The sequence below is a fragment of the Mesoplodon densirostris genome, chromosome X (assembly GCF_025265405.1).
Source record: "Mesoplodon densirostris isolate mMesDen1 chromosome X, mMesDen1 primary haplotype, whole genome shotgun sequence".
NCBI classification, from domain to species: Eukaryota; Metazoa; Chordata; class Mammalia; order Artiodactyla; family Ziphiidae; genus Mesoplodon; species Mesoplodon densirostris.
Window position 1 is genome coordinate 3,026,026 of NC_082681.1, and position 17,585 is coordinate 3,043,610.

Below are 17,585 nucleotides of genomic sequence, written 5' to 3' on the forward strand. Positions count from 1 at the left end.
TCCTCTCTCACTGCTTTCCCCTCTGGGCTGTCATGAGCTCGTTCTCTTGTGGGCAGAGACAAGCTCTACACGTGGGGGAGCTGCAGTCAGGGGGACTCTTCGGCAGCATCTGGAGTCTTCTCTCTAGCCTAGGAATGGTGTTAATTGTCTTACGCCAGGGTTCAGTCTAGCCGCTTGAAGGACATGTATGCCATTCCTACAAGGGATGTGGGAAGGGGCCACCCCAGGTTCCCAGTGGTCCCCTGGCCTGGCTCGCTGGGTGCTTTACCTGTTTCTCCTGCACCTCCCGGTTGCAGCTTCTGTAGTTCCTGAGCCTAAAAGGAAAAAGTTACACACTCCTACCCAGTTGCTTCTTTCCAGCTCAGTGAGGAGAGGTTTTGGGGTGTTGCGGGCTCCCCAGCACGGCTTCCAGAGGTGGGGCCGGAGCTCAGTCTTGCTGCTGCTTTGTTCTCTGGAATCCTTTCTTCAGCTGCCAGGTTTTGAAATGTACTGCATTCGATTTTATGTCCCTTTCCTTCGTTTGCTGAATTCTGTCCTTCACACTCCTCCTCCCCATGTCTGTGTGTTTCTCATTTTGTTAGGCGTTGGGAGAGAGCAGTTCTGTGGGACGTTGTAACCGCCCTTTGAACCTACCCGTCTAATCCATGGGAATTGATTCTGTTGTGTGGCGGGAGGATGCAGTGGTCACAAGAAGCACGTCACGGCCCCACCACCCCTCCGTGTTTTTCTCTGGCTGTTCACAGGCACTGATTCTAGGTAAATCTCCGCTGGAGAGCCGGTAGTCAATGTTCCCATTGTATTTTCTACCCAGTTAGTATTTGTACACAGGGAAGCCACTGACTGGTTGATATTTGTCTTGTCACCAGGCATGTTAGTTACTTTTTAGCCGGTCCCCAGAGTTGTTTACGGGATAGAGATTAGTCCCTACTGCTTGCCCACTGCTGCCCACTGCCCTTCTCTGTCCCTGCCTGCTCCCAGCAGTGCCCAGGGAAACCCCTCAGCCTGCTGCTGGCCTTGCCGTGTAGGCCTCTAGGCCCTTCCGTCTGCCACCGGCAAACCGCACTTCAGCCAGCCTGGCTTCTGGGTCCCACCGTTGTGACCTTGAAGATTTCCTCGGCCTCTGTTGGTGGGGGGGCATCCTGTCACCACCGACCCCCCTGGCAGGTCCCTCCTTGGCATCGCTCACGGTGCCTCAGCCACTGGTGGCACCCTCTTGTTTGCCAGCTCTGACAGACACATTTCCCCTTTTTTCTATTTTGTTGGCCATTTCAGTGGCTCCTATGTCATCATCGGGAAGCAAGTCTGTCAGGCATGCAGCTGCGGGGTGACCTACACTAGTGAGAGGCACAGCAGTGAAAACAAGGGCATCACCTCAAGTGAGAGGAAAACACTAATGACAGAAAACTGCAGCAGGAAGGAGCTGTGGGAATCTATTGCTGGGGACCAAAGAGGCAGGTGTGACCTGAGCGCCCGTGCAGACTGGCTGTGGGGACCTGAAGGCTGGATATTTGTCATGAGGGCACCGGAAGCCAGCTTTGCCCCGTTTGTGAGAAGGGTTGCCGTGAGCACCCTGCGGTGTGGAGGAGACACGATGGAAGAGACGTAGCTAGATGTGGAGGCCGGGGAGCAAATGCTCACGACACAGCCTGTCCAGGGGAAGAGGTGAAATCACAAAAACGTCAGTCATAACGACTGGCTTTTGGTTTTCTCCCATTCTTAACTCATTTGGCCAGCCCCCTCTGCAGTGGCCTGCGTGGGGACAGTTGGTGGTGAAGCCACCCAGCTTGGCTTTAGTCATGGTCCACGACTGTACCAGCTTATCACGCCGGGCCCGATCCTTCCCCCACCCGCAGGGGCCCCGCATCGCCTTCCGGAGCGCTCCTCCGGCTCCCGCTCTCTCCCCTTTCACGGCACTCATCAAAATCGCTATGATTTCATTATTGACTGTATGCTTTAGAAGATTGTTTGTACCAGGAGAAAGAGAAGAAACGGATGCAGGTAGAAAGTGTGTCTTGTCACCAGAACAGCCCTGGCCCCAGCACAGCTCGGGCCCGCTACCTAGATTGTCAGCTACCGAATGAGTGAGTAGGTGACATGAAACACCTCCACCCCACTCCCAGTGTCCTTGTCGTGATGACTTCTGTTCAAAGCTTGCCCCTCCCTGCTAGGCATTCCAGAGTGGAAGCAGTTTCTGCCACCCCACTTTACTCCTGTCTAGTTCCAGAACATTTTCATCACCCCCGAAGGAAGCCACGTGGAAAACAGTCCGGAGTTTCCTCAAAAAGTCAAACGTGGAGTACCCGTGTGACCCAGCGATTCCACTCTAGGTATAGACCCAACAGAATTGAAAACATCCACCCGTGCAAAAACCTGTACTCAAATATTCACAGCAGCTAAAAAGTAGAAGCAACCCAGATGTCCATCAACAGATGAATGGATAAACAAAGTGTGGTGTGTCTATACAGTGGAATGTTATTCAGCCATAGAAAGGGAAGAAGTTGTGATACATGCTACAGTGTGGAAGAACCTTGAAAACATTATGCTGAGTGAAAGGAGCCTATCACAAAAAGCCATATGTTATATGATTCCATTTATATGAAAGGTCCAAACAGGCAGATCCATAGAGACAGAAAAGAGATTAGTGGTTGCCAGGGGCTTGGGAGTAAGGGGGAAGTACCTGCTTAGTGGGTATAAGATTTCCTCTGGGGGGGGTGACAAAATGTTCTGGAACTAGATAGTGGTGATGGTTGTACAACATTGTGAATGTACTAAGTACTGCTAATGGTAAATTTTATGTCATGCATTTTACCACAATAAAAAAAAAAGATCAAAACACCCTCAGAATATTTAGCCAACAACCTTCAACTTGGCTAAATGCCTAGTCATTAAACTTCTTGGACTAGATTCCCTTCTGACCGTCGTGGTTACCGTGTCCTGGGTTTCAGAGATGGCATTCAGGTCAGCGTGGTCCAGTCTAGCATGTGTCACCGTAGGTCCCCACATTTGCCAATTTCTCTCACATGGACAGCAGAGCTGCTTGCCTGAGCATCGTAAAACCTGCCTCTGTGATTTAGGGTAATGGGTGAAGTCAGCTGTCATTTTAGTGGGTTCTTATAAAAATTGAGATATAATTCACATACCATGAAATTCACCCATTTAAAGTGTACACCAGGGCTTCCCTGGTGGCGCAGTGGTTGAGAGTCCGCCTGCCGATGCAGGGGACACGGGTTCGTGCCCCGGTCCGGGAAGATCCCACATGCCGCAGAGCAGCTGGGCCCGTGAGCCATGGCCGCTGAGCCTGCGCGTCCGGAGCCTGTGCTCCGCAACGGGAGAGGCCACAACAGTGAGAGGCCCGCGTACTGCATGCATGCATGCATAAATAAATGAATGAATGAATGAATGAATGAATGAATGAATGAAAATAAAGTGTACACTGGCATTTAGTACACTCATAATGTGCAACCAGCACCTCTATATAGTTCCAGAACATTTTCATTACACCCCCCGCCCCCCCCCCAAAAATCCCTGTACCCATTAGGAGTCATTCCCTATTACCCACTACCCCCAGACCCTGGCAATGAATAATCTACTTTCAATCTCTGGATTTGCCTATTCTGGACATTTCATATAAATGGAGTCATACAGTGTTCGTCTTTCTGTGTGTGGCTTACTTCACTTAGCATAACATCTTCAATTCAAGGTCCATCCACGCTGTAGCAGGTGTCAGAGTTTCCTTCTCTTTTTTTCTTTGCCCCACCACAGGACTTGTGGGCTCTAAGTTCCCCAACCAGGGATTGAACCTGGGCCCTCGGCAGTGAGAGCATGGAGTCCTAACCACTGGACCGCCAGGGAATTCCCGAGTTTCCTTCTTTTTTAAAGCTGAATAACATTCCATTATATGAATGAACCACGTTTTTTTAATAAATTTATTTTTATTTATTTTTGGCTGCGTTGGATCTTTGTTGCTGAGTGCAGGCTTTCTCCAGCTGCGGCGAGCGGGGGCTACTCTTTGTTGCGGTGTGTGGGCTTCTCATTGCGGTGGCTTCTCTTGTTGCGGAGCACAGGCTCTAGGCACATGGGCTCAGTAGTTGCAGCTCACGGGCTCTAGAGCACAGGCTCAGTAGTTGTGGTGCACAGGCTTAGTTGCTCCATGGCATGTGGGATCTTCCCGGACCAGGGCTTGAACCTGTGTCCCCTGCATTTGCAGGCGGATTCTTAACCACTGCTCCACCAGGGAAGCCCCGGACCACATTTTGTTTCTGCATTTATGTGTACCTGGACACTTGGGTTGGTTGGTTCTACCTTTTGGCTACTGTGAATTGTGCTGTTACGAACATCAGCGTCCAAGTATCTGTTCAAGTCCCTGTTTTCAACTCTCTGGGGTCCATACCTAGGAGTGGAATCGCTGGGTCACATGGGAACTCCACGTTTAACTTTTTGAGGAACTGCCTGACTGTTCTCCACGGTGGCAGTGTTTTTTCAAACTTACTTCTCTCCCATGTGTGGTAGACTCATGCCATCAAGATGAGACTTACCATATGGTGCTGATTGCCTTCATTCGGAGAGGGTTCTACCTTTGGGTGGCAAGAACTGTGTTTTATTTAGCTTTTCAAAACATAGACAGTTTCCTGGGCCTCCCTGGTGGCGCAAGTGGTTGAGAGTCCGCCTGCCGATGCAGGGGATACGGGTTCGTGCCCCGGTCTGGGAGGATCCCATATGCCGCGGAGCGGCTGGGCCCGTGAGCCATGGCCGCTGAGCCTGCGCGTCCGGAGCCTGCGCGTCCGGAGCCTGTGCTCCGCAACGGGGGAGGCCACAACAGTGAGAGGCCCGCATACCGCAAAAAAAAAAAAAAAAACAAAAAAAAAACATAGACAGTTTCTTGCATCTTCTAAAAACTAGGGTGTTAAAAAATACACTGAATTCAGAGTGGGTCCGCTAAACTTCAGTTGCCACCATTAAAGCCTTCGAGCTGAACCCCATCCCCTTTTTTGCTCCCCAGAGACCACTGAGACCCTCTTCCAGTGCCAGCTTGATTTCTCTCAGATCTTTAAAGGGGCCAAAGCTGGTGTCTCAAAGCGCTGCTACGTTTATTGATTCGTGCAGAGAAGCCCCCTTGATTCTGAGATTCTGCAGCTCATACTGGAGGATGGAAGCAGCCACTGCCAGGAGGCCATTTCTCTCCTCTGGTCCCTGACCATTGACCTGGGGAAGTGGCCGCCACCCTGTCCTTCCAGTTCGTAGCTTTGTTGTGGTACTCAGGCTCCTCACGTAGCTCCATGGGGTGGATGACTGGGAATGAAAGGTGCTGAGACACTCCCATCTCCTGAGATTGGCCTGATGCAAACATGACTGAAATTGGGAAAGGTCCGGATATTGCTGGGGCTCTGGAGGTTTCCTAGAGCTCACTCTGGAGGGGGCAGGATTCAGATTCAAGTGAAGAACACCTTTTAGCTGTGGCTTTCACCTGGCTTTGTGGCCTTTCTTTTCTTTTTTAATCTGGAAGCCTTGGAGATTGAGTAGTCACACCTCAGCTGCAGTTGTCTGGTCAGCTGCACGTGTCAGCTGTTGGCTGATTGCACCCCTGGAATGCACAGGAGCCTCGGGTCAAATGAGTGCCATCAAACCCCTCGGGATACAATGATTTGGCCTGAAATCAAGATTCCTGCAACTCTCATTTTCCTTTGCTAGATCAAAGGAAGGATTTGATCTAATGTTTTCGTTTTAGCAGCAAAATTACCAAATGATGTTTTCTTCACACAAGAGCCTTCTCTCAGTCTTCGCAGATATTTAAGATTTGTGAAGGCCTTCTGCTTCAATGTGATACCTGCATTTCCCCCACACAGTGCACAGATTAGTTGTTCCATCGATATTAGAAGTCAGGTCCTAGGCAAGGCTGCCTTTGGCAGTGATTTTTTTTTTTTTTAACATGAGGAAGTACCTCGACACCTTCATTCACACTCACGGCTTCACCATACAGAGCATAACGCTGTTGAAAACATTGCAGTTCTTTGAGCCACTACAAGAAGGCACTTCTGCGAGGTTTTCAGCCTTTTCTCTTAATGTATTCATGTAACGTGAAGGCGTTCTCTTTAATTGTTAGGAAGCTTGACCGAAACGGCTCTAAAGTATTCCTGTCCAGCAGCACAGTTTCCGGTTATGTTGCTGTCGTCTCCCCCTTTGTGGACACGCTGCCTGTTGCCCCTGCCGCCGCTGACAGTCGCTCCATCGCGCTCCTGAGCCCTGAAGGATGGCTCTCCTCAGAGCATTCATCCGGGGCAGTTCGGGCACTCGGGGGCTTCAGCATCAAGCTCACGTGCAACCATATTCACGTTCCCCAAACCCCCCACTGCTGCCTTTGTAGCGCCTTCAGACCAGGGAGCCAGTCCAGGACGGCGCGTCGCTCCTGGTTGTCCTGTCTCTTCAGTCTCCTTTTTCTCCTCACGCCGCAGCCCATTTTGAAGAGTCCAGGCCCGCCAACGTGTAGGATGCCCCTCTCTTTGGACTCTCCCAGGCGTTTCCTTGTGGCCTCTTCCTTCTCGCTGGCTCTTCTGCCGGCCTCCTCCGCCAACAGAACCCCTCCCTTCCTTCCCTGCCTCTTTAGCCTGCGTATTCCTTACTTTCTGGCCAGCTTGTGAGTACAGGTAAGACTTTTTAAACACTGTTCTCTATGATATCTTCTAGAAGATGTTCGGTCCGGCATTTTTAGTAGTTTCAGCAAGAGGAGTCTCTGCAGACCCATCTGCCTCGTTGCTGGGAGCTGATCTGTGGAAGCCTGGGACCTGTCGTCCCAGCATATCTGTCCTCCGTGACCCCTCCCTCTCCATCACTGTAGACGTCACCATCTGCCTTTCTGGGCCCTCGGTGACCAGTCCAGCGTCATCTCCTGCCAACCCCGACCCACCAGGGCCCAGGCGTCCAAAGTCATCATGTACTCACTGACTCAAGCCTATTGCTTTGCGTGCTAAACTAGCCCCTGCTACTTGAAGCTGATGGGCAGGGGAATGGGGCCGTCAGAGGAGGCGGAGGTAGCATAACATGTGCATTGTGATCTTCCCTTGGCAGAATTATTAAGCGCTGCTCCTGTGCACCGAGCAGGGAGACGACGGGAAGGAAGATGCACGCTGTCTGGGGAGTTGAGCGGTGGGGTGGCATATTCAAAGTACACTGTGCATGGAGCAGGGAAGGCCTCTCGGAAGATGAGAGCGAGGGCTAGTCCAGAGCCACTGTTACACAGGATGCTTATCCTGACTCGCTTCTCCCTCCAGGGAGGGGTGTCACAGTGGTGGCAGGATAGGGCTGTTGATAGTGCCTCCCAGGCCCACCTGGTCTGGCCTGCCCGGAGCACTCCTTGTTGGCCTGGGATAAGTACTCCTTCTCAGCCCTAAACACCCAGCTGTGTCTGGGCTTCCTCTGTGCCTGGAACAGAGGAGAGGATCGCTCTTTCTTTGTTGCCTCCCCTCACCACCACCACCCCGAAATTGGGAGCTCTAGAAGACCAGAGAATGATGCTGGTTCTACCCTGGCCTCCCAGCCCCTAGCAGAGGCTGGCTCAGGGCAAGAGCAGTCGATGAACACACGTCAACTCAGGCATGACCTCAGGCAGGTTCCCTTGTCTGGTTGTACTTGCTTTTCTTTTCACCTGTAACACTGAAGAGTTGAACAGGTGAATACCCCCAACTCTAAAATGTGTGAACTTAAGAACTAGGTGCTCAGTTCTCACGGTCCTCTCAGCAGGTTTGTGTGTGTGCGCACATGCACGCAGAGATACACGGTCTGGAGGGCCGTTTGGTTTCTTCTTTTTTAAAATATTTATTTATTTATTTGGCTGAGCCAGGTCTTAGTTGCAGCACGCGGGATCTTCGTTGCGTCATGCGGGCTTTTTAGTTGTGGTGTGTGGGATCTTTTTAGTTGCGGCATGCGGGATCTTTTAGTTGCGGCATGCATGTGGGATCTTAGTTCCCTGACCAGGTATCGAACCCTGGTCCCATGCATTGGGAGCGCAGAGTCTTAGCCACTGGACCACCAGGGAAGTCCCTGTTTGGTTTCTTTGAAAAAGTGTGTTTCAGGGCTTCCCTGGTGGCTCAGTGGTTGAGAGTCCGCCTGCCAATGCAGGGGACACGGGTTCGTGCCCCAGTCCGGGAAGATCCCACATGCCGCGGAGCGGCTGGGCCCGTGAGCCATGGCCGCTGAGCCTGCGCTCCGCAATGGGAGAGGCCACAACAGTGAGAGGCCCGCGTACTGCAAAAAAAAAAAAAAAAAGTGTGTTTCAGCAAACCCTGTAACCCTCCTGGTGGGGGGCCTTGAGTACTCACCTAGTACCCCAGCCTGGCCCCCTCCCTCAGGTCACCCTGGCACTGAGCAGGTGGTTGGGCCGAGGGTAAACTCATTTGGATTACCTGTTTTCCATCATTTTTGCCTCCACTCCACACCCAGCAGAATGGCTTCCAGACTTCTTCGTAGGCTTTTATTTGTTTTTAAGCAGAGAAGTAGGAGTCAGAAAATAAAGTACCAAACACCTTCTGTGTTCCTCAATGCACAGAATTGAAAATCACCATATTCTCACAGTTGCTTCAAGTAATTTCAATTTTTTTTTTTTGTCTGCATTGGGTTTTCGTTGCTGGGCGCGGGCTTTCTCTAGTTGCGGTGAGTGGGGGCTTCTCTTGTTGTGGAGCACGGGCTCTAGGCACGTGGGCTCAGTAGTTGTGGCTCGCGGGCTCTAGAGCGCAGGCTCAGTAGTTGTGACACACGGGCTCAGTAGCTCTGTGGCATGTGGGATCTTCCCAGACCAGGGCTTGAACCCGTGTCCCCTGCATTGGCAGGTGGATTCTTAACCACTGCGCCACCAGGGCAGTCCCAAGTAATTTCAATTTAAAAGAGCTAGAATAATCACAGATAGAGTTAAAGGCCTTTTTATTCCCATGTTTGGTGCTATTGAAACTTCATTTATTGTATACTTAGAAACAGTTGAAAAGGTAAATTTTATGTTATGTCTGTTTTATCACAGTAAAACATTCTAAAAATCAAAACAGTTCATTTAGGCCAAGTCAGAGTCCGGGCACAGGGGTCTCCCCACTTTGTAGCCAAAGAACTACGTTCTCCCCTCCTTGAGCCTCTTTTAGTTTGTTTATGTTGAAGTGTAGCCGGTTACGGTGCTGTGTTAGCTGCTCCTTCAGCTCCTCGACGCGGGTGTGGCTGTAGCTCCCCCCTGCTGCTGGCCCAGGCTTCGTCATCCTCAGTTGGTGGCATCACCATCCTCGCAGGCTTTGGCCATGGCCCTTAGCTCATCCCCAGCCCTCGGCCCCATACCGGCCAGCTCTGTTGCTCCACCTCCTGGTCACGTCCCCAGTCCTCACCATCCTCGCCCTCCTCACCCTCCTCACCCTGGACCACATGCCCAGAGCGCCCCAAGAGGCGTCCCACAGGCTCCCTGCTGCCCGCTTAGGTCCCCTGCAGGTCATTCTCCACATGGTAGCCAAAGGGATCCCATCACACTCAGAATAAAACCTGACACAGCCCCATGTGCCCCCTCGAGGCCTCTCTGCTGCCTGGAACCTTCTTCCCCCATAAGCCCATTGGACCCTCACTTCCTTTATGTCTTTCTCTCCTTCCCCCAACATCACCAAGTGGGTTTTTTCTTAACTATATTCTAATCAATTCATTCTTTTGGACAGTCACCTGGTCACCGCGTAGCCCAACAGAGGAGCCCTTTCAGCCCACGTCCTTTTGACCTTTCTGCCACCCCTGTGCGCTGCCCTGCCTTTCCACCCCACAGGCCACCCCAGAACTGGAGCCCCCACTTTTCCCCAGGCCAGCCTGGTTCCCCTCCGTGGATGCTAGGCATGTTCCCTTTTGTTCCCTTTTGTTTTCATTTTGGGTTTGGTTATGTAAACTTTTACATGATTCAGAAATTGAAATTCTGGTTTGACACACCCGACGAGGTCTCGCCTCGCTCCTGTCCTTACCTTGGTCCTGCCTACTCCAGGACTGCCAGGACTGGTTCCCTTCGTTTTTGCCATCTGCTTCCTAAAGTCCCCTTCTTTTCTCCCCCAGAGGGCTGCCTACAGTGTACGGTGTTCCCCTCACAGGAGGTCCTGGGGGTCCCTCACCCATGGTACGGGCTGCCCGGCTCTCCGTGGTGCGCACGTCGGCATCTGCCCAGCAGGTCTCTGGCGGCGGCTGTCTGGCTTGGCCGCAGTCTTGAGCCGGTGAAAAGAATGTTGTCGCCAGTAACATCGGGCATCTGTTGTTTTGCACTTCTGCGGGTGTCTCTTCAGGGTAGGTTTCTAGAAGGGCTGGCCCTAGACGGCATCGGCACCCTTGCTTGTACCTAAGAGGCATTCCTGGGGCGTGTGGTTTGTGCTTGACTTCACCATAGTTAAATTATCAGGGGAGTGCAGATGAGGGCTCTGAAGAAGCCAGCCTTTGCCATCAGTGCAGTGTTTTTCTCTGGTTCGGGACTGCCCAGGTTCCCGTGGTGACAGTGGGCTGTGGGCTGCATGGAGCTGCCCAGGGCTCTTCCTCATCTCCCATCAAGGAGCTAAGCCTGGAGAATTAGAAAGTCAGCTGTGTGCTAGAGCTCACACTCGGGGCCCTAAACTTCTGGAGGTGGAGCCAGGATAGGGAGGAGGTCGGGGCGCGCCCTCCCCACACCCTGTCTCCCCATGCCTGACCTGAGTGTTCCTGGTGCGAACTCGCCATTGGTGACTTAGCCACGTCATTGGAGTCTGGTTGCCAGGGCACGCCGTGGTGCCTTTGTTGCGGTCTCCGCGGTTTGGCCAAGAAGGAAAGTCACTTGGACTGGGCCGACGTGAGGTGGTGACTGGTGCCGACGTGAGCCGCGTGGGCCCAGGCAGCTCTGGGACTGAGATCTGAAGGACAGAGGAGTCTGGCTCTTTTCCCAGATGAGATGAGCTGCTAACTGCGGGCTTCTCAGGTGGCTGATTCCGAGCCCACGATTCTTCTTTCCAAGCCCCCCTGGCCCGGGTAGTGTTCTTGCCCTCTTGGCCTGGCCATGAGAGCATCATGGCCAGACCCTGATCCCAGGGCCTCACAGTGACCATTGCCGAAGTACACAAGGAGGGGACCCTACCGGGCGGGACGGAAGCATAGGGAAGGAGCTGTTCTGTTGGCACGAAGGAATGGGGAGGTGCCCGCCCTGGAATGAGGAGCGTGTTCTTCTGCGCCTTTCCGTTCTTCCTGCTCTTCCATCCCATTGGCCAAGGCCAAGGCCCTGTGTCGTCAGGAGCGTCTAGTGATAAAGGCTCCCCGACCTGGGATTGCTCCTCTTCTCATGCCAGAACGCTGGGCAGCAGTGTCTGGTTACCCACATCCGCCAGTGTTTATACAATGCCTTTGTGACTCTTCTCCCTCTGGGGTGTTGACCCATTGTTGAGATGAGGAAACCGAGGCACGGGATGTTGAGCTCACATGCTCAGGTCGTGTTTGGAAATGGCAAAGTCAGCATTTGAGCTCAGGTTGGCTGCCTCCAAATCTGCGTGTTTTTCCACAGCGCTGTGCTCTGCGCCACCGCCCAAGGGGCACTGTCGGACTGTTCCTGTCAGCAAGTTGTACTGTGCTGTTTTTACTGATCACATGTTTGAGAAAACCCAGAACACAGAAGCTGTGGTAACAGCCAAGCCAGGCCTTCGTGACGAGGAGCACCCCCTCCATTTTGGTGGGTAGGTCCCTCTCCGGCAGTCGAGGAGGGCCTCTTGTCATCCGTCAGACACGGAGGCCCTCGGGCACAGCTCGTAACACTGAGAAGCCACCTTCTCAGTGCAGGCATGCTAGGAGTGGGACTCAGGGCGACCACAGTGCAGGTAGGGTGCGGTGGGCCATCGCCGTCAGCTGCCCAAGGGCTCTAAAATGATCTGTGAAGTGGAAGGGCATCTGGATATGGGCGAGCACTGGCAGGGCAGCCCCCTCTCCCAGGGCGCTGCCCACGCTGGGGCGCCCGGGGCCTGCTGTTGCTCACTTTTTCTGCAAACCAGTGTGTTCTCCGTGATACTTACATACTTGTTTAATACTTCAGGGAAGAAAAGTCAGAAGAACAGGATCTCCAGGGCCTGAAGGATAAACCTTTGAAATTTAAAAAGGTGAAGAAGGATAAGAAAGAAGACAAAGAGGGCAAGCATGAGCCCCTGCAGCCAGCGGCCCACCACTCTGCTGAGCCAGCAGAGGCAGGTAAAGCAGAGACCTCGGAAGGGTCGGGCTCAGCCCCAGCCGTGCCAGAAGCTTCGGCCTCCCCCAAACAGCGGCGCTCCATCATCCGCGACCGGGGACCCATGTACGACGACCCCACTCTGCCTGAAGGTTGGACCCGAAAGCTTAAGCAAAGGAAATCTGGCCGCTCCGCTGGGAAGTATGATGTGTATTTGATCAAGTGAGTAAGGGTGACTCCTGCTTCTACAGAGTGGGGAGGGCCGGGTGGGCGGGGGGGTCAGGGACCGGTGCTGTAAAACTGATGGGGACCCCTTGGAGTGGTAGCTCTTGGCTGCTCATTGATCAGGAAAATGTGTGTGCGTAACCCCACCTCGGGTCGGGGGCTTCAGTAGTGACCACTGCTTGCGGGCGCGACCAGGTATGCTTGGAATGACCGCGTACGTAGGTCACTGCCCTGAATGAGATGTGCCCAGGGTAGCAGAGTGCGGCTTTCCCGCACCTGCCGTCAAGGCCTCATCTGGAGCTGGAATAGCAGTAGGGCCTACCCAGGGCCTCAGTGAGGGCACCAGGAGAGGCCGCCTGAGAAGCAGTGAGGACGCAAGGTCCTGCCGTGCACACTGGCCTGGGCTGGGGATGCAAGGGAGCTCCCTGGGCTTGCTGCCATCTCCCAGCTGAGGAGCCCTCCTCAGAACCTATTAGCCTCTTCTTTCTGGGACAGTCCTTCTCTGACACTGCGTCATGGACCCAAAGAAATAGGAGTTCATAGGGCTCAGTCTGCTCTGTGAATCATGTTGGGACAGATGGGCTCTCTGATAGGGCCTCTGGGGAGAGACCCAGATGGGCTCCGTGTGCCTTTCCCACTGTCCCTTGGGCCTTTGTCCAGCTGTGGGCTGGTCGTCGGGTGTTACCTGTTGAAGCAGAGTAACTTCGAAGCCAGAGCTTCAGAGGACGAGTGTGAATGCGTGCGTTTCAGTTCTTCCCCTTAGATGGTTCCAGAAAGGTTAGCAGTTTTCAAAGGCTGCTTTCAGACAGCCTCATTTAATTCCAGCAACTCAGAAAAGGGTGAGCAAAGCGTTATCCTACTGATGGATGAGGAAACTGATTCCAAGAGAGGCTAAGCAGCATACCCGAGTTCAGCCTGACAGCTAGACAGGGTCCCCAGGCCAGACCCCTTTGGGGGCCAGAGGAGCTCGGTGGCAGGCAGGTGCTCGGGGGCATCCAGGCAATAGCTGTGGAGCAGTCAGCAGCAAGCCATTCTGGCATCGGAGCAGGCCTCACGGGCGCCCATGGCCGTTGGGCAACCCGATTGCTTCCTGTATAACTGAGGCCGCAGCTCCCTAGTTTTAGCTCATCTCAGCTTTTCTTAAATGTGACTCTTGTTCAGCTGTATCGTCGGGCATGCCGGTTGCAGAATGTCTCCTGTCAGAGGGTTCGCCACCACCTTCTCCTCTGCCCCATCTCTGACATGGCTGTGGAAGCTTCTGATTATTCTTTGTGTCTCTCCGTTTATTCCCACAGTCCCCAGGGAAAAGCCTTTCGCTCTAAAGTGGAGCTGATTGCATACTTCGAAAAGGTAGGCGACACCTCCCTGGACCCTAATGATTTTGACTTCACGGTAACTGGGAGAGGGAGCCCCTCCCGGCGAGAGCAGAAACCACCTAAGAAGCCCAAATCTCCCAAAGCTCCAGGAACTGGCAGAGGCCGGGGACGCCCCAAAGGGAGCGGCACCACGAGACCCAAGGCAGCAGCATCAGAGGGCGTGCAGGTGAAAAGGGTCCTGGAGAAAAGTCCCGGGAAGCTGCTCGTCAAGATGCCTTTCCAAGCTTCGCCGGGCAGCAAGGCTGAAGGGGGTGGGGCCACCACGTCGGCCCAGGTCATGGTTATCAAACGCCCCGGCCGGAAGCGAAAAGCTGAGGCTGACCCCCAGGCCATTCCCAAGAAACGGGGCCGAAAGCCGGGCAGTGTGGTGGCGGCTGCTGCCGCCGAGGCCAAGAAGAAAGCCGTGAAGGAGTCTTCCATCCGGTCTGTGCAGGAGACCGTGCTGCCCATCAAGAAGCGCAAGACCCGGGAGACGGTGAGCATCGAGGTGAAGGAGGTGGTGAAGCCCCTGCTGGTGTCCACCCTTGGCGAGAAGAGCGGGAAGGGACTGAAGACCTGCAAGAGCCCCGGGCGGAAAAGCAAGGAGAGCAGCCCCAAGGGGCGCAGCGGCAGCGCCTCGTCGCCCCCCAAGAAGGAGCACCACCACCACCACCACCATGTGGAGCCCCCGAAGGCACCCGCGCCACTGCTTCCGCCCCCGCCCCCACCCCCGCCGGAGCCCCAGAGCTCCGAGGACCCCGCCAGCCCCCCCGAGCCCCAGGACTTGAGCAGCAGCGTCTGCAAAGAGGAGAAGATGCCGAGAGCAGGCTCGCTGGAGAGCGACGGCTGCCCCAAGGAGCCAGCTAAGACTCAGCCCGCGCTCACGACCGCCGCCGCGGCCACAGAAAAGTACAAACACCGAGGGGAGGGAGAGCGCAAAGACATTGTCTCATCCTCCATGCCAAGGCCAAACAGAGAGGAGCCTGTGGACAGCCGGACGCCCGTGACCGAGAGAGTTAGCTGACTTTACACAGAGCGGATTGCAAAGCAAACCAACAAGAATAAAGGCAGCTGTTGTCTCTTCTCCTTATGGGTAGGGCTCTGACAAAGCTTCCCGATTAACTGAAATAAAAAATATTTTTTTTTCTTTCAGTAAACTTAGAGTTTCGTGGCTTCAGGGTGGGAGTAGTTGGAGCATTGGGGATGTTTTTCTTACCGACAAGCACAGTCAGGTTGAAGACCTAACCAGGGCCAGAAGTAGCTTTGCACTTTTCTAAACTAGGCTCCTTCAACAAGGCTTGCTGCAGATACTACTGACCAGACAAGCTGTTGCCCAGGCTTCTTAGGGTGCGCCTGCACCTCCCTCCCACCCAGCCCCCCCACGTGGTCGTTAGGGACAGAGAGCACTTGAGAGGACACTCCTGGTTTTGGTGCCGTTGGCGCCCCAGTCTCAGCTCTCCTCCCCCCACCCTGCCCGGCCTCCAGCTCCCCGCCTCGCCCACTCCCACCCACGTCGGGACAAGGAGGTGTGAGGCAAGAGAGACAGGTGGATCCTTTAGAGAAGATGCGGATGGCCAGTGGCTATAGCCCGTGTGATCCCACCTGTGGTGGCACAGACCTGGCCCCACGCCAGCCCCAATCCAAAATCGACAAGGACATTTCACAGGACGGGGAAGTAGCACCTGTTCGCCCCAGTTCTGGCCTGGCTAGGAAGGAGTCATCCTTTGAGCCGCTGGGTGTAGACTGGCCTTAGCCAGAGGAGACGATGGCCCAGGGCTGGCTTCCCGCGGGTGGCGCTAGAGAGAGGCTGCCAAGGCCGCAGGACAAGGCCCAGGCAGGCAGGCCCAGGCTCCAGACCGCCGAGCGCAGCAGGCCAGGCGGAAGGGATTCCTAGTCGCTCAGAGCAGTTGTGACTGGTAGTTAGAGCCTTAGTAGATGGGGCAGGGGGCCAGGGGGAAGCAGGGGGAAATGTTCTTCCAAAACTTTCCAATTCTAACTCCTCTAGGGACAGCTTAGAACTATTTGCACTATTGAGTCTTCATGTTCCCACTTCAAAACAAACACGCTCTGAGAGCAAACTGGCTTGAATTGGTGACACTTTGTCCCTCAAGCCACCAGACGTGACGGTGTTGACAACTACCTGGATCTTTATGTACCTGCGCTTGTTTTAAAGTGGGCTCAGCACATAGGGTTCCCACGAAGCTCCGAAACTCTAAGTGTTTGCTGCAATTTATAAGGACTTCCTGATTGGTTTCTCTTCTCTCCTTCAATTTCTGCCTTCTTGCATTTCATCCTTTCATTTCTTCCCCTCCCCCCCTCCTCATTTATCCCTTCTGTTCCAGGCAGCCGCAGTGCCCAACTGTACCCTGAGCCGACGCTGTCAGCTCAGGGCCCCAGAACTCACCCCACCCTTGGCCTTCCTGCCGTCAGCCCCAGCCCCCCTCCCACCCATTCTGAGCCCCGAGGAAGCCCCAGGCTCTGCTAAATCCACCTGGCCCTAGTACCTCGGCCTCTCCGAGGGGCAAGGGAGTGGCAAGGTCTTGCTCTCCTAGGAGTCCCCTTCCCTGGTCAGACCCCGGATCCCAGGCCTTCTCAACCTTCCCACTCAGCAGAAGTGGGGGAGGGAGAAGTTGGGCCGGATATGGATTTCAAAGCCAAGGGCAGCACAGAGACCCACTGTGGCCTGCCAATGTCATTGAGTTGCCCAGCCCTGACCTTGGCCTCTGCCGGACCCGGCTAGGGGCAGGGTGGTCGGGTGGGGCGGCAGGCAGAACAAGTGCAGATGCCCCGCTGCTGCTCCTCAGAGCGCAAGTTCTTTTCTGCTGGGCCCCGTATGGCCTCTGCTTGCGGGAGACGGGGTGGACTGGTACCTCACGCATCTCCACATGTGCACCAGGGCTGTGGTGTGGGTGCGTAGAGGCTTGGGCTTGTTTGGGGGTTTTCATTGACCAGTTTCAATTCAGGATCCCGTGCTTTCACCCTCTGTTCAGGAAGTCCTTATCTAACTGCATATCTTCATCATATTGGTATATCCTTTTCTGTGTTTACAGAGATGTCTCTTATCTAAATCTGTCCAACTGAGAAGTACCTTATCAAAGTAGCAAACGAGACAGCAGTCTTATGCTTCCAGAAACACCCACAAGCACGTCCCATGTGAGCTGCTGCCATGAACTGTCAAGTGCGTGTTGTCTCGTGTATTTCAGTTACTGTCCCCTGGCTTCCTCACTGCGGTGTAACCATGAAGGAGTGAAACATCTTAGAAACCGTCTAGCACTTCCTTGCCAGTCCTTAGTGATCAGGACCCATAGTTGACAGTTCCAATCAGTAGCTTAAGAAAAAAACATGTCTGTCTCTCCCAGAATGGTTAGAAGCAAGGGAGTTTGCCCCGTTCTGTTTGTGGAGTCGTAGCTGGCCTTTCTAGCATTTTTGTAACCATTTCTTGCTGCAGAAGCAAGTCCCACAACCAAACCTGCTCTGCTGTCGACCCTCCGGGCTCCACTTATGACTCCTCCCCAGGAAGGGCTGGGCGTCGGAGTAGGGGGAGAGTCCTTCGGGATCCCTCTTCCTCCAAGGACAAAAGGCTCCTGACCCTGCAGTGGCCTCGCACTCCTGGTAACCCCCAGAGGACTCTTATTCACATGAGCACGGTGTCCAGCCCGTTTGTCGTGGGGACACCATCTCTTTTGCTCGGTCAGGTTTTTAGGCATTAATTACACTTTTCGTCCAGTAAAATGTGGCTCCTGGGACCAGTATCAAGAGCTGGCCTCCCCATCAGCTTGGTACCATCTGGTCCTGGGCAAAAGAGAGCTGGGCCTGCCGTTGCCCCCCTTTCACCCGTAACAGTT

General features: G+C 54.1%; 1 protein-coding gene across 1 annotated transcript in view; it reads left to right on the top strand.

Annotated features, from left to right (window-relative positions):
* MECP2 (methyl-CpG binding protein 2) overlaps window positions 1–14,852 on the top strand; it is a 54,329-nt gene extending 39,477 nt beyond the window's left edge. The window contains exons 2-3 of the mRNA XM_060088007.1: window positions 12,032–12,382; window positions 13,681–14,852. Coding sequence (XP_059943990.1) covers window positions 12,032–12,382; window positions 13,681–14,764 — 1,435 coding nt within the window. The 3' untranslated portion in view covers window positions 14,765–14,852. The remainder of the gene's footprint in view (window positions 1–12,031; window positions 12,383–13,680) is intronic.
* The last annotated feature ends 2,733 nt before the right edge of the window (window positions 14,853–17,585 follow it).